The sequence below is a fragment of the Dermacentor andersoni genome, chromosome 2, assembly GCF_023375885.2.
Source record: "Dermacentor andersoni chromosome 2, qqDerAnde1_hic_scaffold, whole genome shotgun sequence".
Lineage (NCBI taxonomy): Eukaryota > Metazoa > Arthropoda > Arachnida > Ixodida > Ixodidae > Dermacentor > Dermacentor andersoni.
Window position 1 is genome coordinate 98,013,704 of NC_092815.1, and position 21,795 is coordinate 98,035,498.

Consider the following 21,795-nt stretch of genomic DNA (forward strand, 5'->3'; position numbering starts at 1 on the left):
ATAGGCATGAACAACTATGTTCACTCCAATTTGTCCACTTCTGAGATCAGTCTTGCAAAAACACCGTGACATAAAAAGGTGGTCGCCTTCGCGTAATGTCAGAGATGCAGCTCTGGAGTGTAACCTTATTCCAACCTCCGTCCATTTAGTCCTTCGTGTAATATGGTTATTAAGGAGTACTTAAGAACGAAATTACACTTTCACGCTCTATTATCAATGAATAATATCGCCGTTCATAAGCATACATTATAGGCATTAGTATGGTGTCATCGAACTGTGTGGTGTAAGCCGTCAGACTTGCCTGTCACGTGCACAACATGCCGTCACAGAGTGGCATTATAAACTAGCCATTTAAACACGCGCCACTTACAGTGGCGCGCGGATGGCGTTCACTACAAGGACAACGGGATGACAACGAGCGTATGACGATGATGGCGTGACGACTAAGCTATGAACAGAGGGACGGCGAAGCTGGAGGGACGGCGATAAAACAACCATGACGACATTACGACGACGCTATGACAACGAATGCCTGACGACTGTATGAATACAATGGCGCGACGACGACGGCATGACGAGAGTCGGATGACAAAGCTGGAATGACGATGACGATGCAACGACCACGATGGCGTGGCGGCCTCCTCAAGCACATAACTATAGGGGCCCATGCTATTAGACAACATGGACCACTCGGTCCGCGTAGAAGACGTGATGACGACGGCATGACGATGGTCAGATGGCGCAGCTGGAATGGCGATGATGGAACGGCCACAATGGCATATCGACCGCGAGTAAATGACCAATGGCTCAAGCTGGTAGATCTCTTGGGCCACTGAGTCGGCGTTGTTAGTATCGGCCTGCAGCTATTTCAGCCCGCTGCAGGTGCGTCGATCGATCCGCGGTGGGGGCGCCCTTCAAAGAAACAGCGAGGACAGCGCTAACCAACCATGAACTTACTTCAGGGAACTGCGAACAACCGGCAGCCACGCGGCAAGGGTCAGCGCAGGGAAGTTCTCGAGGGGAGGTAATTGGCGGAACCTCCCCATGCGCTTTTCGAGACGCCAGACAATGAACCGCGGCGGACGCCACTGTGCGAGGTCCGCTCTGGAATTTAGAGGTGCCGGCTGGGGTCGGGCGTGACCACCTGGCTACGGGGACGCAGGACAATGGACACCACGACGACTGCGCTGCAAAGGTCGTCTGCCCGAGGAGGGGGGACTGAAACCTGTGTATGCGTGTGTGTGTTTGTAAAACGTCCCGCAGAGAGGCAGCCTGTTTACGATGACGTCGAACGTTTTGCCTCACCTAAAGATCTAGGGAACACGAAGTGTTTAAAAACGGCGGTTTGTCGGCTGCTAGGTGTGCTCGTCGTCATGCTCTGTGCTCGTCAATGTACTCGTGAGCTGTGTGCTCGTTTGCTGTATGCTTCGTCTTGCGGGCTCCATTTGGGAGTCACGCTAGACTGTGTAAATGAATCCCACGTTTAATATGTAATTACTGTAAATAAACCCTGTTCGCTTAGTCCTGTCGCCCCAAGTTCCTCCGATCGTCCTACAAGCCCAAAATCCAAATCTTACCGCGTAAACAGACAGACAGACAGACAGACAGACAGACAGACAGACAGACAGACAGACAGACAGACAGACAGACAGACAGACAGACAGACAGACAGACAGACAGACAGACAGACAGACAGACAGACAGACAGACAGACAGACAGACAGACAGACAGACAGACAGACAGACAGACAGACAGACAGACAGACTTCATCAGGCACATTACACCTTCCGTGGCAGCGAGCCCACGCGTGCTTACCTCGTAGTAGGCGAGTATCTCGTCCGACATGACGTACGGCCCCGGTACGGCGTGTACGTCTCGGCGCGTGGGCGCGGCGAGCGCGTGTCGGCGTGGGTCTTGTAGCGTGTAGCTGCGCCCGTAAAAGGGGATGCCCAGCATCAGCTTCTTCTTGGGCGCGCCCAGCTTCACCAGCCGGTTCAGGCCGTCCTCCTGCAGCGGCCGGATCGAGACGAACAAGAGAGAGAGAGATGCAAATTTTCAGTCATTCACATTTCGTACGTCTATCGTGCGAGTACGAAATGGTCAAAGGAATGCTCGCTATCATTTCTGGGACACTCGACATACTCTACAGATAGACATGTGTGAATTCTGAACTTTTTATAACTTCTATTGAAAGTGAAGATTTCTCCACTGCTGTGCGCATTTCGGCTAAGACTCACAATACAGGTATTATTGCACATTAAGCATAGCAGAAACATGAAAACCACACTAGCGAAAACTCTTCTTCACTGGAATCCCAGAATGTGTATCTTTGTAACGGCTACCGTTACAATAGTGTGCTACAGTGTGGGCCAGGCGTAGAAGTCGTGGGAAACAACGAAAAAAAAATGCGGAGTGGGACTCGGAAAGATACGACAGAGTACAGGCTTACCGCGTTGAGAGATGCGTATGGTCCCCTGTCAAAACAGCGCCTCCTGAGTGGGCTGTGTACGTCCGTGTAGCCCGTCCACGTGCCACGAAGGTCGTGCGTGAACACGTTGAACCAGTCGACGTACCTGTGGCAGGTCAGGGCACAATCAGGCGAGAAAGCTCCCTACTCAGACAATAAATCAGATTATTTCCCTTCAAACTGCGAGAAACAGCAAGTAGCAGGTTTCATTCCATGAACTGCATACACGAGATTATAATTTGTGTACAACACACAGTAAATAGACGCTCAAAGGTCGAGTAAATATAGAGAAAAGACACGGAAAACTAGCGGCGTCCACGTGCACATGTTGACGATGTTGATGGTACTTTATGACGTTTTGTCGGTTGTTTCGAAGCGCCCGTCGCATATGGTTCTACAGATTGCGCAGGTCGATGCAAGTTAATACGGGCTTTCTAGGCTTACGACTTATTCTGTTTAAAAACTTTCGTTCGCTCTTAGCTTGCGACCATTAGCATGCAGTGAAGGCCATTTTACCAAAAATATTCTTGTGAAAACTATAGCTTGTCCGCCATTTCCCTCCCCCCTCGCTTCCCCAGGCTAAGAAGATGCAGTGTTTGGTAGAGCACTCCTATCTTGTTTCAAGTTATGAAGGCACTCACGACCACCTTGATGTTACGTAAGTACACGCGTCATTTGATCAGAAATTTACAGACTGCTTACCTCGAGAGAGCCGCCACGTTGTAACCACTCTTGAGGAGCATTGAGTCAACTGGAATAGTCGTTGAGAGCATGAAGTCGTACTTCTGGAATTCAGACCTGAGCTCCTGCAAAAGCCAGAATACAAACTTCTAATGTTATGCACAGCTCACTATCGGAAAAAGGGATTCTACACCATCGATAGGGCCTAACGTCACAAAAGAAGGCCGTGCAAGTACTACTGCGCTTCTTGCGATCTACCGGCCTTTGTGAACGTCTCTAACTGGAACGCCCTTGGCGTGTGTTTCTCTGTGAGTGCATTTTTTAACCCTTTCTTCTCTATCCTCTTTCTAACCCCTATCTCCCCACTCCAGTGTTGGGTAGCAAACAGAAGACTAACCACCCTTCCTTTCCTCTTCGTCTCTCTCTCTCTTACACACACAGCTCGATCTATAGATGAGCAGAGCTAACTCACTTCGTCTACACTCCTACTATCACTTTCGGTTACATATCAGGCAGCGTATTTAAGATGTGTGTAGTCATTAAGAAACAAAATTCCACGGTACTACGTTAACCACCGCAGCAGCTAAATACGTCTTTAGTCTGCTAAACATATGTATGTATATATATACATATAAATATATATATATATATATATATATATATATATATATATATATATATATATATATATATATATATATATATACATATATATATATATACCCTGCTTCTTGACTTTCTTTCCCCAATCGATGTACATTCGCAATGTTAATGTCAACGCGATTTCTAGACCTCGCTTATTTTTCATTTGATATACCAAAACCAAATGAACGGTCGCAACGGAGAATTGCATTAATTAGACCAAAGCGGGCCATACAGAACTGACCCCAACACTATCCGACGCTCGAAGTTCGCAATATTCGCGGACGCTTCCTTTCGCTTTCAGCACAGTGAAACTTTAATATGTATCCACAGAAATTGGCAGTGATAACAACACCATGGGTCACAAAATAAAAAGGAACAGAGAACTTCCAGAGCACTCCCACCAAACACGGCAAACAGCGTTCTGGTACAGTTAGCTCACACGCACCTTCATGACGAGGACAAAGTTTTCTTTGTCACCGTGGGTGCCTCCACGCACCATCGTACCCGGATACTGCCAGGATATATCCAGGCCGTCGAAGCCGTATTGACGCATCCAGCGCACCGCGCTCTTCACGAACTTCCGCCTGCGATTCCGAGGACAAGAAGAGGAATGACACGTGCTTCAGCAGTGCTTCATCATCAGAAGCATCATCATCATCCCATTTGTGCTCACTTCAGCATGTATGTCCCTCCCAGCGATCTACGATTATGCCTGCTCCGAGGCGGCCGTCTCAATCCCATACCAGCAAATTTATTGATCTATTCGTTGCATCTAATACATTAAAGCCCTCAACTGCGTTTCCTTTCTACTGGCACCTAATATGTTGCTCCAATAACGCACTTGTTAGGTGCTCTAACATTACGTGGTATTTCCATCTCCACCTCTCTCCATTATGTTCAGCTAATGTAATAGATACCCACCGTTTGCTCTGTAAATAGTTAGCCTATATAGCTTTTACAAGCCGATCGTTCTGCAAACTATATTGAAGTACTCCTGAGAGCCGCGGCCTTTAGATTCGAATATGTGACGTACTAAAGTTCATCTACTTCACAGTTCTTCCAGCATTACTGAACGCTATCTTCCCCATGTACGGCATACGTTGCAGTCTTTGGAAAGCCCGACAACTGGGTAGTCCTGTATACCTCGAGGTGACAAGTTGCGCGTGGATTTATTATACTCTGCCACATTCGTGTCTCTTAAGGATATGCGTATCATTTTTCGTTCCATCATTCGATGTGTGTTGCTTATCTTACTTTCAAGTTTCTTTGTTACCCTCCAAACATGTTTCGGCCCGAACGCTAAGATCACCCTGATTATAGACGTTTCATCTCTGTAATGCTGTAAAGCATCACCGAAAAGGTTATCGATGCGTTCATTTGCCATTGTTCTCTGCTCATTAAGCACTCACTCCCACTTGAACGTTTCTGAATATCTGAGTAGATCCGTTCAGCACCGCAAGGATGGACAATCTCGGGTCCCAAAAGATGTGCATGTTTTCAGATCTGCTTAAACTTCCAAGATTCTCTCCGGGAAACTTAAGCTCATTTGTTCTTAGGAGCTTCAGCTTTATTTATTTAATAAGTAGTATCGTAATGCATTAAAGTTAATAATACGCGTAGATTTGGCTTCATTTAGGAGGTAGGGGAACGTAATGTTCTGTTTAGCATGGTTTAGGGTGTTGAGCTGGTCGTAGGCCATATTGTAGCAGATAGGTTGGTGTAATAAACCTAACTCGCTTGTCATCTGTAATTTTCAAACTTCACAAGAAAAATTTGAACGAGATCAGTTCCTCCATTGCCGAATGCGTTGAAATTTAGGATGCCGACATCACAAGTCATCGCAGCAGAGGGTGACGAGGACACTGTTGCAGTTTTTAAGTACAACAGGCTTGGACAAGCGGCTGTAGCCTGAAATTATGGTTTTAGTGCTGCAAGGGGCACTGCGCTGTGCGGTGATAATGACCGACTGGGGATTGTGTATCTGTGCTTCCTATCTTCCTCTCTCTCTCTCTCTCTCTCTCTCTCTCTCTCTGCTCTGCTATTACTTTACTTCCCCTCACATCTCTCCTCAGCGTACGGTAGCAAACTGGATCTTCCCCTCTGGTTAACCTTTCCCCTTTTCTTGTCCCTCTCTTTCAACTAAGTACGAACTAGAATTAAATGGATTACAACTGGAGAGGTTGGAATCAGCACGCCTCCGGCTGCTCCACTTATACGGCAGATATAAATTTGCATAAATAAACAAAAAATAATAATAATTATTATTATTATTATTATTATTATTATTATTATTATTATTATTATTATTATTCAGACACCATACGAAGCAACACATGGAAAATGGCCTGTCTAAGTCTACAAAGACCTATGTGACTAGGCCCGGCAGATTGGATACAGCAATATGGTTATACAGTCAAAGAGTAGAAAAAATAATAATAATAAAAAGTAGGCAGATTCCACGCCCTCTGCGAATCGATGTCATGCGAGGCAGTGTGCGAGGAGCTTACCAAGGTAGCGAAAGGACCATGAGAGCACCAAGACGTAGGCGGCTGTTTCATGACCAACATGACATGCATGTCATGACATTCATGTCATGACCTATCATTTATGTTCGTCATTCACTTTTGTCATACTATGCCAATTTTTGGTACATACCAAGACGTAGGCGGTGGTATCATTACCTCCATGACACGTACTTCATGACATTCATCTCATGACCTATAATTTACGTTCGTCATACACTCTTGTCATACTATGCCAATTTTGCTACATACCAAGTTAACGAAACGACCATGAGACCACCAAGACGTAGGTGGCTGTTTTATTATCTACCCGACACAGATGTCATGGCATTCATATCATGAGCGATAATTCATGTTCGTCATACACTCTTGTCATACTATGCCAATTTTGGTACATACCAAGACGTAAGCGGTTGTATTATGACCTCCATGACACGTGTGTCATGACATTCATCTCATGACCTATCAGTTACGTTCGTCATATACTCTTGTCATACTACGCCAATTTTGCTACATACAAAGTTAACGAAACGACAGTGAGAGCACCAAGACATAGGCGGTTGTTTCGAGACCTACATGACACAGACGTCATGATATTAATGTCACGAGCGATAATTTATGTTCGTCATGTACTCTTGTCATACTATGCCAATTTTGGTACGTACCAAAACGTAGGCGGTTGCATCATGACCTCCATGACACGTATGTCACGACATTCATCTCATGACCTATCATTTACGCTCGTCATACATTCTTGTCATACTATGCCAATTCTGGTACATACCAAGTTACCGAAGCAACCATGAGAGCACCAAGACGTGGGCGGATGTTTCATGACCTACATGACACACATATCATGATATTCATGTCATAACCTATCATTTATATTCGGCACACATTCTTGTCATACTATGCCAATTTTGGTACCTATCAAGTTAACGAAACGGCCATGAGAGCACCAATACGTAAGCGGCTAGATAGATGCTGTCAAAGTGGCAAATGTTCGCCAAGAAATGTTTCGCATTTAATAATAAAGGCTATTTAGCCTAAGCAATCACTCGCACGTACATACAAGATACAAAAAAATATGAAGCAGCAGAAACGAACGCAAGTCACTGTGCATATAGTCGCCCTTAATATTTTTAGACCTTACTAGTAAAGGAGATATCATTGCAATAAAATCTGCGAGAGCGTAGATTTTCTCGCGAGGCGCCATCATAACTGGCTTTAAGGGTGGCGCATGAATAAAATTGCGAAGCTGCTTACGATTCGGGGAACACAGAAAATACCCAGTCGTGTTAAAGCAATAATGCATCCTTCCGTTGACCACGTGCACTTAATGTAGCTCACCTGCTTACAGTGTGGCTGACCATGCGCGAGAACACGCTGTGTCCGTACTCCCAGCCTCCGACAGAAATGAGCGTCTTTACATGCGAGTACTTCTTCTTTATCGACGTGAACTCCTGGTACAGGCCTGCGAGACAGACGGGAAGACAACATCAAACATATTTGCAACTTATTTTTGAGAGCATATCCTAAGGCTTCTGCTTTTGCACTCGCGACACATGGCTCGTGTTCACTGAAACACGCGGTCTGACCTATTCGAACTGAAGACGCGCTGAGAGTTTCGATAAGGCACTCGGTGTTTTTTTTTTTTTTCTGACCTAATGTTCATGCATAAAGGGAGCGCTAAACTCACGGACACCTTTCTGTGGCTATGAAGTAAAAGGTACCAGGGCGGAGCTAATGCACTCATGTCAAAGCACAAGTAGTCCATACTTACTCGACATCGCTTTGTGACGCCTTCTATTTCCAGGGAGCAGCGCTGTCGGCGCTGAAGCACGGGACGTATGGGCGCTTGCTGAAGGAGGAGTTGGTTTTGCTGCCGCGTTGGAATGACGACTCTCCTTCATTGCGATAGCAATTATACGGACCCCCCAAGCGCATTTCCGCCGTCAGCGTCGGCGTCGCCGTGATGGTCCCGCATAAAGTCTAAGGGCGATAACACCGTCGCCGCGCGTCCTACCCTGTATGAGCGAGTGAAGGCGTGCGACGGGAGCTGACGATCGCGGCTCAATCTCGCCCGCGCTAAAGATACGAAAGCGGGCAGGAAGCGCCCCGTCTCCCGTCGTGTTCGAGGCACCCAACGTTGCGAGGCACCGGGGGCGTGGGAGAGAGGGATGGGTGGCGGCGTTCTACTCCGGCTCCAACTGCGCGTGTGGCGGCTCCGCGCGGTCGCCCGGCCACATGTTGAGAGCGATCTGCGTTGGGAATAAATGCGTTGGCGGCTCGTAGCTTTGTGCTTGCTCAGTGTTCACGGCGCTCACTTTTCGTTGAAGCGATAAACAGCACGAAGGTTATTTTGTTCGCTGCTGCTGCCGCGTTTCCTCACGCCAGTGTTTTGTCAGCGAGTTTCCGCGGTCATGGAGTCAGATGCGTTCGTGCTTGCTTGTGCGCGCGGGACACCGCGCTTGTTAATTTAGTTAGTGTGCCTGTGTTTACAAGTTTACACGGCCGACAAAACTACTATCCTTACTTCGCATACAGCTGTCCAGTAATTTGCTATCGCAATCGATGCTTCGTTGTTCGGGCGAAAGTGCGAATTTTTATTACTCAGTGGCAAATATAGGAGTCTATAGTTTATTTAAATGCTCAAAAAAACGCTGTTCAACATTTTAACTATATTATCCTAAATTATTCACTTATACATTGGACTATATCCAGCAGCACAGCCACACGTGCGCTTCGGCTCTGTAGCTTTGACTGCATAGCCTCAGAACGTTGTACGCGGGTGTAGCAACTGCCTTTAATATGGTAACTACCCTGCCCTAGCCTTAACTCCACCTTTAAGAGTTTTCATACTGCTCCATTATGTGCGTTCACCCTGCAATGGGACGCGAGGAGAAAAAATCGCAATCCAACTGGGAGTAGAATACCTCTGCGAATTAGGCTCAAATAATGGAGGAAATATCTACACGACTACCGAAGCATTTGACAGCGTTCCACCTTCTCTTGAAATCTAACGTTCAGCTTTCTAAATTCGGAAGACGTTGCAAAAAAAAAATCGCGTGAGGTGACATACCAGTGTTGTTGAGGTAGGAGGACATGCTGGACTCCATCTCAAACGTCTCGGAGTTGATGGTGACGAAGGCCAGGGTCACGTAGTTGCACAGGTGTCCCGGGATATCCGAGACGCGGTAGTCCATCGGGCTCGGCCGCGACATTGCCTCGCCGTAGTAGTAGCACACCACGGGTTTCTTGTCATCATCATCTTAATCCGAAAAGACATAGAGAGAGAACGGGCACCCGAAGAGAAAGACTTTACCAAATCCATAGCTACAATGATTCCAAGGCAGTCATTACGACATTGTTCAAAGTGAGGTTCAAAATACTTTGGCACGGGTTAAAACAAATAAACTTGTCTTGAATAGCAAACAAGACCTATGTCCTAAGACATGCAACTTGTTTCTTGAACACACATTAATCCAACAAATTAGCAGTCATAAATATCTAGAAATAAATATCAACTCGTCACTACACTGGAGTCCACATATTCCACAATTACTAAAAATTAGTTCCTGGTTATTATACCTTGTGGAAGGTGGGTGAACAATTCCATGCTCCAACATTGCGTCTCATGTTCGTGGTGTCGCTCTCTCATTTCCCCATATTTTTTGCGCTGTGTCGTTCTTCTTTTTTTTTCAATGAATCACCAACACTCCCAAGCTCCCACGGTAAGTCGTACTGCACACCTCTGATCAAAAATTCAAAAAGATACTGCGCAACTAATTGCATCGGCGGTCAAGAACGCGCCTTCTAACAGATATTTCCAGAGTTGAGCATAATGTCATTTATCCAAGCTGAGAATAAAGCACAGTTGTCTCGATCCACAGGATACTATAACCACAAACAAACCAGATCTTTTATTTAAATTTCTTCCGCCTACAAGAGATATTACGAAGGTCAAGCATTATTACAAAGTCAATTTGCCATAAAGTCACAATGATTGCGGTAAGCGTTTTTTATCGTTTGTCGCTGCACAAAATTTTGAATGAAATACCCTGCAACATTAAAAAAATTACAAACATTGCCTTATCAATAAAGCATCATTAAAGCGAGCATATATAATGACTTATTATTGCTTTAGATTGCATTTTATGTTTACTTTTATGTTTTGCATCCAGAACTAACCACGTAGACTAATGATCCAGATGATACTGTCGACTCTATTGGCCTATGCCTGAATAAAATGTTTCTTCTCTTCTTTACAAAGGAGCACGCAGTCATGTCGCACACTGTGTCGACTAACGTAGTAATTAACCCAGTGACACTCGATTTAATTGTGAGCGAAGCTCCCACACCAAGGCCGTAACGTTTTTCGCATTTGTTCTGGCGACCTTCTAGGCTTATAGCTTTTGTAAACGTCTACCATACGGACATATTCGAAAAACCCGAAATATTTGGGATCCGTATTCGCAGAACTTCACTTACGTATGACCACCCTTTGATTGGCAGGTGTTCGGGCGTGCGCATTTCGTCATATCAATCAGCTTGATAACGACAGGATCACCACGGCGATTACCGATTTCAAGACGGCCCTTGCGTGATATACGATTTCTGAATACCGGCCGAAGAATTCATTAACTACGCTACGTATGTGTATATATTTCGTTGTTATTTACTCAACGAAAATTATTTTAATATCATCTCTTTTCTTTCCAAGTCACGAAGACCTCCACTTTAGCGTCTTCGAGGGGTCTTAGGTTTTGGCTGGACACGGATGCTCGCCGGTCAGCATTTTGGCTAAGGAGCACTGTGTGGTTTCCGAGAAGGGACGATACTCCCAGGTTCGTGGAAAGCGCCTGGTTCAGAAACACCGGCACGTACAAGAACGGAGCGGTAAATTACCGCGTGAGGAGGTGGCCGGCGGAAGCTTGGCCACCGTTTCTTTGAGAAGTGAAATGTTGCGGATGACGCTCCATGACTTACCGGCCCCTGCGATCAGCAGCTGCGCAGCGCATAGAACCAGGAACGCTTGCCGCCACATCTTGTTGGAACCGTTTGGTCTCAAAGCCTGGGTGGAACCAAGACAAGATACAGAGAAGAGAGTACATTACTCAACAGCGGCGACGGCATCGACTCCGTCTCTAGCCCATGAGTAATCAATGGGGGAACCCGAGTACCCCTGCAGAAATGGCCCTTTCGTAAGCATAAATTGTTACTTCCCATCCTCCATGGAACATCCGGAGCATTCTTTCTCACACGTCAACCTCATCATGAAGTCCTTTCGTTTTCCAAACGTTGCGATAACTCTGTCTCTGCCCCTCTTATATAATTCTGATTTTGGAATGGTTGGTTCGTTGCTTATAGAAACAATTCATGGGAGGGATACCCCTACTTCTGACTGTCACATCAATGGTCTAGTGAGACGCCCAGTCCCGTTGACAAGCAAGGTAAGGCTAGGACGCTCCCTTGTCTCCCTTGAGCAGCTGTTTGTCACGCCAAGCAGATATACATCCTCAAAATTAGCAGCCGTTTCTTTGGTCAATCACTTCCGGTGATACCTACGACAGCCCGTGGCAATTGGCTAAAAAAACTACCAAAGCGGAAGTGACAAATTAAGCTCCCGCTCTTAATCAAGCGCTCTTTCCGCCAACGTTGTTTGCGCGTGAGGCACAAGTGCAGGCATCTCGCAGGCAAGCAGTTCAGCGTAAACAAGCGCCAGCCGCTGCATCAAGACAGGGCGCCGAAAGGTACGTCGTGTGAATTTGAACTATATTGCTGAAATTAATTGAGCAGGCATGCGGTGGTAAAAGTCCGAAAGCAAAGGACTTTCTTTGCCTTTTTCTGGTGAACCCCTCCACGAACACTGAAAAAAATTGCCACTCACGCTATACGTTACTTTTCGTTATTCACAATACTACCGATCTGTGCCGCTTTAATTGGTTATATTTGAATAAATTTTTCCGGCCGACAAACGCCATTAAGAAATTCCCAGCAGCAAAGTGCTGGCTTTAATGGTTAAAGCACGTTGGCGAGCTAGTTGGTTTGAATCCATAATAGAGTGTGTAAGCGCGGTTGAACGAGGACGTAGAAAGAAACAGATTCACAGAGACAGCACTACTTTTAACTATAGATTTGTGCGAAAATAAAATCTATAGTTGAAAGTAGCGCTGTCTCTGTGTATCTGTTTTTTTCTACGTCGTCGTTCAGTCGCGCTTACACACTCTATCATGGCTGGTTCTCATCGGCCGCGATGACCAATCGAGCGCCTCTTATGGTCCCCTAAGGCCTATGATTCTGCTGGAAACTCGCACTATCATTTCCTGACCCAAACGACTTCCTTTTCGTTTTTTTTCTTTGGTAACGATCTCGTTTAGCATCTATAATAAACTTGTGCGAGGTAAAACTTAAAATAAATACCTGTCGGGGACCGGCAGGTTATACAAGGACCAAACTGGGGCCTCACTACAAATGTACTGCCAGAAAGTGGCACAGGCGGCTAAAATGATACCAATATGAGCCTAAAGAAACGCAGTGTGTACTCCTTGATCTGTCAAGCGTTTAGGCAAACTAAATGTGGAACAAGTTGCGCAGCAAAGAAAACGTTCAAGAGCCGCAAAGCACTTCTAGAGGCTTTCAGTCATTTACTCAGATAACCTTTCAGCGATCTCGCAGTAACGTCACGACTCCCCGTGTCTGAAAAGTTTCTACGACAGCTCACTCTCATGAGAGCAGTTAACAAGCTTTCCTAGTAATTTTCTCCAATTGATCACATCAGCCAAAAGCAAGAATCACGGGCGTGCACTAACGAAGCAGTGATCATTGTCGTTTAGCGAAGCCCGCTGAAAGCTGGCATTAGTCACTCCGGACGACTGCACAGAAGTCATTAGCCTTTCCAGAGCGTTCACGCATTCCGCGTACTTAACAGGCACTCTGCTCGCGTAAGAGCTTTCTGGTTGGGTGCGCTTGTTCAAGGTGCTGATAACTCATTAGGCCCCCCCAGTGGTTGGCCAGAAAAAAAACGAGAACAAGCGCATGAAAAGATTTCGCCACTCGTCACATAACGGAAACGAAGAACAAAGCAACTGTTACCGCAGCGATTTCAGCAAAAGCGCGGAAGGCGCGGATGAAGAAAGGATATTTATTTCGCAACACTTGGTCAGTCCCCAACTGCGGTTATGTGCTCTGAGCAGTAAACAAAGAAAAGAGCTACAACAAAAGCAATGCAATGCTGTCCCGTTTCCAGCGCTTCGTAGCGATTCCACACAAAGGCGGAACCATTTTCTTAATGCGCAATATATTGATTATGAATTTTCTGCAGTCCTCTATTGTTTCATAGTTTGCAGAAGCCTACATGAAAACAAATGCACTCACATTTACCACGGCAGCGAAACTTTCTCGGCGCATTTTCATTAGCACTGTACAAGTGCGTTGGTACTTCCTGGCTCTGCACTGTCTGGACGAGGAAAACGCCGTACAAGAAGTGAGGAAACTAAATTATTTTCGTCCCCCCCCCCCAAAGGCGCTTCCAAAGTGATACGGACAATTAAATTCATTTCTATATTGCAATATTTTATAATTAGTTGTTGTACCATGACGGAAAGAGCTGCGCCCGCCATGCTGATAAGCAGATTGATATTTCATTTGCGCCCTATGTCACGGCAACTTCAGTTCGTTCAGCTCGTGTTGACAATTCATCACACTATAGAAACTGGAATGCCGGGTCACCAAAGCTCTGCCCAATAACAACAACATTTCGGTCACCCACGACGTAACACTTTCAGAGCTCAACATTACAAATGGCAATAAGGTGCCCTCTTGAAAACGAGAAATACGCAGTCTATCTATTGAGTACCACAATATATTTCTTTTTTTTTTTCACAACATATGCGCAATGAGCAACAGATCGTTTCCTACTGAATACTTGTTCCTACTCAATTCTCTGCATGTCTTTCTGATTGCACTAAGACCTAATGAGGCTTCAAACGAACCCTCAGCGAACACAGGCCTTGATGTTCGACTGTGAAATATACCTGCACAGATGCGCACACATTCTCCATTCTAGTAATCTTCGTTTAATGTTCGATTTTCACACCCCTTCGAATACTCTTACCAGAAATAAGGTAATCTTATTTCTGAAGGGTTAACTTACGCATCTCGCTTGTACCCATGGGTAAAAGTAAGAGAAAAGAAACAGCAACACCATAGACAACTTTACAAAACAAATGACACTGTGCTTTTTTCGCTTTCTCGTTTGCACACGCACATGCCCTGACAGAGCGACGGGAACACGAGCGCGCGCTGGCTTGAAAACTCGGTCGGCACACTCACCCCTGAGCGGATGCCCCTTGCCTTTCGGTGCGAGCTGTGCAGCGATAGCCCGTACGCCGTCGCCGTCGAACGTTAATGCCGACGAAGCGAGAGGCGTGCGGCCGCGTCGAACGAATGGCCCGAAGGTGTTGTAGGTCGGGCACGCGATCCGCTTCAGGTGCTCGGCTAAACGGTTTCGGAAAGCCCGACCGAAGGGCGCGGACTAATATAGGGCCTCTCCCTCCGTCCTTCTTTCCACCGTACGCCACCGCCTCGTGTGAGAGGGAAAAGCCGCAGAACCCCCCCCCCCTTCCTCTATGCCCCCACCATTGCCCCTCGACACCCTCTTGAGCTACCCCGTGCAACACTCCCAGTGTAATCCGGTCCGGCAGAGGAGCGGCCCAGTGGTGGTCGTGATTAAGGCCGGGCCTCCTCTACGATTTCGCTCTGTACGGTCAAAATGGGTTTCCTCAGGCCCGCCTCTGGTGCAACGGGCATAAAATAGCATTTCGCACTCGGCGACACGCCGCATAAAGCACAGGCATCCCTTGAAGGACTCGGGGGCATAAGTGCCCCGGTGTGCCCCAGGGCCCGCTGTCCCTGCACCCACCCCTCCACTTATAGTTGACCCCCGCCATATAAGCTAAGTAGATGAGCAGCTTCTCTGCAACCTACCCGTTTAAGCCAAGGTAGTTTCTAATCATTCCCTACGCATTTTCATTATTTTCTATCATAATGTTTTTATGTATGTTGCAAGGCAGCCGTATATGTTCTACAGGCGTGAAAGATTGCATTGCATTTGGTGGTATCGCCTAATGTAAATACCGGCGCGCCTCTAAAGGGGCGTTCGAGAAACGCTCTCGTTGGCACTGTCAAGGGAGCAGTTGGCCTTATTTATTTGTTTATTTTCAATACATCCAAGACCTCAATTAAGGGGTTTTACTTGAGGGGTGGGTGTAATTACTTGTGGAAGACGCTTGCAATGACTTCTTTGAATCGATCAGTGATGGAGTGGTGCACAGCATCATTGGGAAGACCATTCCAATCCGTTGAAGTTTACAAGAAGAATGATGACTGGTGGGCAGAAGAATGCGCTGAAAGAGGGTGCACTGGTTCAAGATTGTTGATGCAACTTCAAGGAAGATGAGCTAGTGTATTTTTCTTTTTCTTTTATGTGGGGGGGGGGGAGGCAGGGGTTAGAGGCGCTGTGTGATAATGTTTAAGAGAAAAATTAAGTTATGGGGTTTTACGTGCCGAAACCACTTTCTGATTATGAAGCACGCCGTAGTGGAGGTCTCCGGAAATTTCGACCACCTGGGGTTCTTTAACGTGCACCTAAATCTAAGTACACGGGTGTTTTCGCATTTCGCCCCCATCGAAATGCGGCCGCCGTGGCCGGGATTCGATCCCACGACATCGTGCTTGGCAGTCCAATACCATAACCACTGAGCAACCACGGCGGGTGTTAGGAAAAAGGCAAGAACGAGCCCCTTTGTGATGTGATGAGAGCTCGGGAAGGTTGCACCCTATATGCTTCGTCGTTTGCGAAGCAGAGCCGTGCACGTGGAGACAATTCGTGCTGCAGCATCTCTGAACTTGTTTATTCAGCGCCGCTGTGCAAATGTGCAACATTCGTTCATACAGGGAACCAGCGGGATACATGTGACCATACGTGGCAGGCGGCTAATGGCCAGCGGGAGGTGTTGCTAACTTTTGGAAACACTCTTAGCGCCTTTCCTCTAAAGAAAGTTCCTGAAATTTCCCCTCTTTTTTCTATTCTTTAGCCACATGGAGCTCGCGGAAAGCTCGTTGTCAACCCACAGTACGTGCACAGCCTTATAAAACCTGTTGTCCGATCAAGAACTTCCGCAACTAGTTTTCTAGCACGGCGACGAAGGGCAATCCAGGCTTCAGAGGAGAGCGGGCATCGACTGAGATGCATTAAAAATTGCGCCGCTGTGGTATCAAAACCTGCCCTGCTCAAGTTTTTTTTTTTTTTTTTTTTTTTTTTTTTTTACCGTATCAGTTCTCACATTTGCTACTTAAGTATGGATTGTTAGCAAAAGATAAAATGGCTATAACACCAATATCTTCATTGAATAAGTATGGACAGCTGTGTCAGTTAGTGTGGTGGCATTACGAGATACAAAATAATCCTGTATAGGGATCCTTTAGATAGCTACATCGTTTATGTACCGACGTGCATATACAGGCTGTCCCACATAAATTCAGCCAAAGCTTTAAAAATGAAAGGCACTCCGGACGCGAGTAGAACCGAATGCATAAGGTTTGCACTGGCCTAGAGTTACTCAAGCTTTTTTCTTTTTTATTTTCCCTTAAGTATGTTAAGGAGAAAACTATGTTATTTATCCGAGGTGTTCTTTATCATGGTGTCAGGGATGGAGTTACAAACTTGCCTTATTTTTTTTTTTTTTAGGTTCTCTTATGTTGTAGTTGGTGTCCGGTATACTTAATCCGTTACGTAGCCCCAGAGAAAGAAATCGATGGGAGTTAAATCTGGCGACCATGCCGGCCAAGCAATGGGCCCATGCCATCCAATCCACTGCTGCGGGAATACTTCATGTAGCCATTTACAAGCTTTGCTGCTTTCATGCGCGGGAGCATGGAAGCAGCAAAGCTCTCATGCTGATACCAAGCATCCTTGATCCTAGCCAATGGAACTTCGCAAAGAAAATCCTCAAGCACCCCATCAAGGATGTCGTTGACGTATCGCTCGCCTGTAAGCGTGTCATCAAACAACACGGGGCCAATGATAGTGCCACTGTAAATTCCACACCACACATTAACCGACCACTGATGTCTTCAAAACCAGTGTGTCTTCAAAACCCATTGAGGGTTTTCGCCACTCCAATAGTGAGCGTTGTGGATGTTCACTTGGGTATCAGGTGAGAAGGTAGCTTCATCGGTCCACAGTATTTTGTTGACAAAGCCTGGGTCCTCTTCCGTCTTGATTACAATCCAGTTCGCAAAGTCCTTTCGATTGTGGAAATCGCGGTGCTCGAACATCTGGTGCAGCTGAACGTGGTACGGATGAAGTTGCCTCTTCTTAAGTACTCTCCACACTGAAGACTTTGACACTCCAGCTTCAGCAACCACACTACGAACACTTGCGTGTGGGTTAAAACTTTGACTTAATATCTGTCTCCGCGTCCTCGCCCAGGATTGAAGATTCATGTCATTTCTTCGTAAAAGTCCCAGTCTGTCTCATCGTTTCATATGCACGCACAATCGTCATTGAGCTCGGACGCGTACCGGGATGCCAGCGTTGAAATAGCTCAACTGCGCGCCTTCTATGTCCACTTGACGCACCTAGAACCAAAACCATATCCACTTTTTCCTCATTGGAGTAAGCCATATCTGCTGCTCAACGTTGATCACAGCCAAATAGCGTTGCTGTGGAGAACACGCAGGGATACGGGCGCCTGAGGAGTGCTGGATATATTGCAGTTCGCTGGGATTGGTTCAAATGAGGTACATAAGGTATGATCTACATCCGGTAAACAGGAACAGACTGTGGGCGCACTCTCTCAGGGACTGACGCGCCGGTCACGGTGCACAAGGGTGAAGCCAGACGCGGCCACCCGATTCTGCGACCACGAAGCGATGCGCACGTGCGGGGTGCGAGATCAAAAAAGAACGTCTGGTAGGCGGTAAGTGTGAGAAGGCGAGCAGACGGGGCCAGTGCGAAAAGAGTCATCGTCTGAAGAAGAAATGCGTAATCTTCCTTGAATATAGCAAGGTTTTTTTTTTTACCATTAGTTAGTTTTGTCCCCGTGTGATTTATCCGCTGTTATTCGAGCCCTAAGGTTTAAAGTTGTAGCATCATCGTTCAATTCGAGAACTACTACAAGGTCATTTGTGTACAAAGGCAAAATTGTAGCAGCCGTCATCGCCTTCCATCGTTCCCACGCGTTTCGCCCTTTCCATCTTTCAAGCAGAATCAAAATGCTGCTTTCATCTTCTCTTTTTTTCGTGGTCATAGACGCTTTATCGCTTCGGCAACGCTCGGCCAGCAGCATGCATTTGCACCATCATGAGATAACGAGCCGCATGCCCAGATAGCTACACCAGGCATAACGCCCTGTCACAGGCCAGTCTCGCTGCAGCCGACCTTGTTCATCCATCGCACGCTTAAGAGCAGCACAATAACAGTGCGCAATCGCCCCGTCACGTGGTATCTTTTCATATTTCGCGGGATTTAGATGGAACGCGGGAAAAAGGACCACGTGAGCTATATCGTGTTGGAAACAATTTATTGAGAGGTTTCTCAAGGTGGCCTACAACTTTGCGCATCACACTTGGGGTCTGCAGACAATGCTTAAAAAGTTGAATAATTAAACATAACTAATCCGTTAGTTGAGAGGAAAATAAAGAATATAGTAACTCTAGGCCAGTGCCAACATTATGTATTCGGTTCAACTCGCGTCCGAAGGGCCTTTCATTTTTGAAACTTTGGCTCAAGTTATGTGGGACAACCTGTATAAAAATGTACGCGTTTCTTTTCTCTTCGATAAACTTTAATTGCGGGTCAGTGATGTTTGTCTTGTCTTTTGCTTTTGTGTTCGTATTCAGCGCTGTTTGATGACATTATGCCAAATTTATGTCAAGCTCTTGAAGTATAGAGAAAACCGATCATCAACTAATCAGGAGACCTATGGCCAAGAATCAATGAGTTATATGAGGCAATTTCACCAACAATCGAGTTTCACGAGTAGTATATCGTGTACAAGAGAAAAATCAGGACGACATACAATGAACACAATTCGCGAGACTGCAGAAAATATTATAAAATGCCGGCATGGAGTTCCTCAGATATTCGTTTACGGGGAATCCCGGAGTATCCCCACCCCGAACACCGCACCGTATCGGACTTTTTCGGCACTGTTGTCACCAAATGTTAGACGACCCAATTTTCATGATAAGGATCATCTCCAATGATGATGAGATCTTGAAATGGCGGTTCAGCTCTGGAGGCAAGAGAAGCCTTAGCACTGAAAGCGCCCGGAATTCGGAGACAGCAATATGCGTCAGTTACCAAGAGTATGTTGAATATTTTCGCAGAATTCGTGCTCCATGAACTCATATGAATAAGGATACTCGGAGCTTAACTAATGATTCAGTTGCACACGAAGCGCTGAGAACTAATCAATCCTCTTTTTTTTTCAGCAAGAACAGCACGACTATACCACTCGTATCACTCTAATAGTCAAGTTTACCCACCTGCAGTTTCTTCATTTTAGCAAAAATAAAGTCAGGTTGAAGGGTTGAAGACTCGACGTCCTGGTAAAGATTTCTCCGTCCACTGTTAAAATGTTCTTGCTTTATTTTCGTCTTTTATTTTCTGGGTCGTAAAGGAAGAAGAGGTGAACCACAGACAACCGTTCATAAATGTGAAATATAAACGGCACTAACCAGTGGCAAAGATTCTCACACTAGATTCATGCAGTCATCATGGGTTCCTATGTTGCCCATCACGCAGTGTGCATCATTGTCTTATACCACACCGAGGCTGAGGCCTTGTAGAGATCACTTTGCAGAGTGAAGCAGACTTAGAAAATCCCTTGAAAAGCAGCAGGCCAAGACAGGAAGGTCTTCTCGCTGAACGGCAGAAGATGAAAGGAGTAGGCCGCATTTTGCGACTTCAAGGCCGTGTGAGATCTGCAGTGGTCGCCCAATTGGGCTGTTCAAGCTACAGCGGCTCTGCCGTTTTCGACCCCCAGCATTTGCAGGCGCTTGTACGTCTACCCAACCTCCAAACGCCGAGTGGCTGACTGCCGCCACCATGCAAAGAGAGAGAGAGAGAGAGGATATAAGGAAGGCAGGGATGTTAACTAGTCGAGAGTCTGGTTGGCTACCCTACTCTGGGGGAAGGAAGAACGGGAAGAGAGAGAAGGGAGAAAGAGAGAGGGTGTAGAGACGTGCACAGACAGTCATAGAGCCATGCAGAAAACCAACCAATGACGGAGGACTACTACATAACACACTTACGTGCGGCTCGTGCAGTAGCAAAGAGCCAATAGAACCTCGGGCTGATTTTTTTTTTTTTTTTTGCCCTTATTAACAACGCCGGGATCGATTTTCAGGGACAATGATTATTGGGCCGTGGCGCGATCCAAAATAAGGCAGACATTGCGAGAGTTTCTGAAATCGACTAACCTCAGTGACCATTCGTCGACATGATGCTCGCACCAACGTTGTGCGCGAACAACTGCTTAAACTATATCTCTCATTTCTTCATTTCATCCTCTGTGTGTAGAGTTAAAAAAGGCGAACATCTATTTACATCCCCGCCTTTCCCTTTTTCTCTCGCTATCTTTTTAAAATGCTTGTCTATAATACTACTGACGTAAAAAGATAGCTGAATGCTAAATATTCATGACTGAGTCATCTTTCCCGATGCTAGGAAGTGCCGTAATCCAATACATTTGAACAGAACATGAAGATGAGTCATTTCAAGTTACTGAGAATGATTCCGGCTTTCAGGGTATCAAACCATTGTATTTTGATGGCAGAGAAGTTGCTGCCACCACGGGCGACGATGGCTGTGGCTGATAACGCCCCTTCCCTCATTACGCCGCTGTTTGCTTGCTTGCTTGCAGTGGAAGCGTCATTGGCCAACACACAGATCTAAGCAAGTGGTGGTATTACAGCCGGACACCGTCACCATAAATCACACAGCGTAAATGGTTAAGCACTACTTGTCGGCCACTTTTCTCTCCGGGAGATGGTAGAACTACAGCTAAGAGTTAGTACCACTGCGGCCGCATTGTCACTATTTTTATTACCAGTGACCGCTGCAATCGTCCCCCGACCTTGAGGATGACGGCCGGGTCTGTTTGTTCGCGTATTTGGGGAACGATGTGTCTCAATAAGTGCGCCAACAATCAAGCATGTGCGTCTCGGAACGCGCACGCCTACACAGAATGCGTGCTGTCCATTCGGCCTATACACGGCGCTGATATAGCGCGAAGAGAGAGAGAGAGAGAGATGCAAATGAGAGAAAGGCAGGGAGGTTAGCGCGAAGAAGAGCCGATTATAGCCTGTAGAGAGAGAGAGAGAGAGAAAGCTTGCATAGCGTAAAGACCCGCTATTTCTGCTTCCCAGCAGGGAGCCCGGCTCAGCGCCCATGAGGGGCCGTAGACAAA

At 46.3% G+C, this 21,795-nt stretch overlaps 1 protein-coding gene across 2 annotated transcripts in view; it reads right to left on the reverse strand.

Moving 5' to 3' along the window:
- LOC126541588 (endochitinase-like) overlaps positions 1–14,859 on the reverse strand; it is a 16,753-nt gene extending 1,894 nt beyond the window's left edge. Inside the window, exons 1-8 of one of the 2 annotated variants that reach the window (XM_050188413.3) lie at positions 14,651–14,859; positions 11,306–11,390; positions 9,399–9,587; positions 7,667–7,790; positions 4,240–4,378; positions 3,171–3,274; positions 2,451–2,574; positions 1,817–2,008 (exon numbers count right to left, since the gene is read on the reverse strand). In XM_050188413.3, the coding sequence (XP_050044370.2) occupies positions 1,817–2,008; positions 2,451–2,574; positions 3,171–3,274; positions 4,240–4,378; positions 7,667–7,790; positions 9,399–9,587; positions 11,306–11,363 (930 nt within the window). In that variant the 5' untranslated portion in view covers positions 11,364–11,390; positions 14,651–14,859. Of the gene's footprint in view, positions 1–1,816; positions 2,009–2,450; positions 2,575–3,170; positions 3,275–4,239; positions 4,379–7,666; positions 7,791–9,398; positions 9,588–11,305; positions 11,465–14,650 lie in introns of those variants that run through there. The other variant, XM_055076760.2, reaches the window with a different exon arrangement.
- Between the last annotated feature and the right edge of the window lie 6,936 nt (positions 14,860–21,795).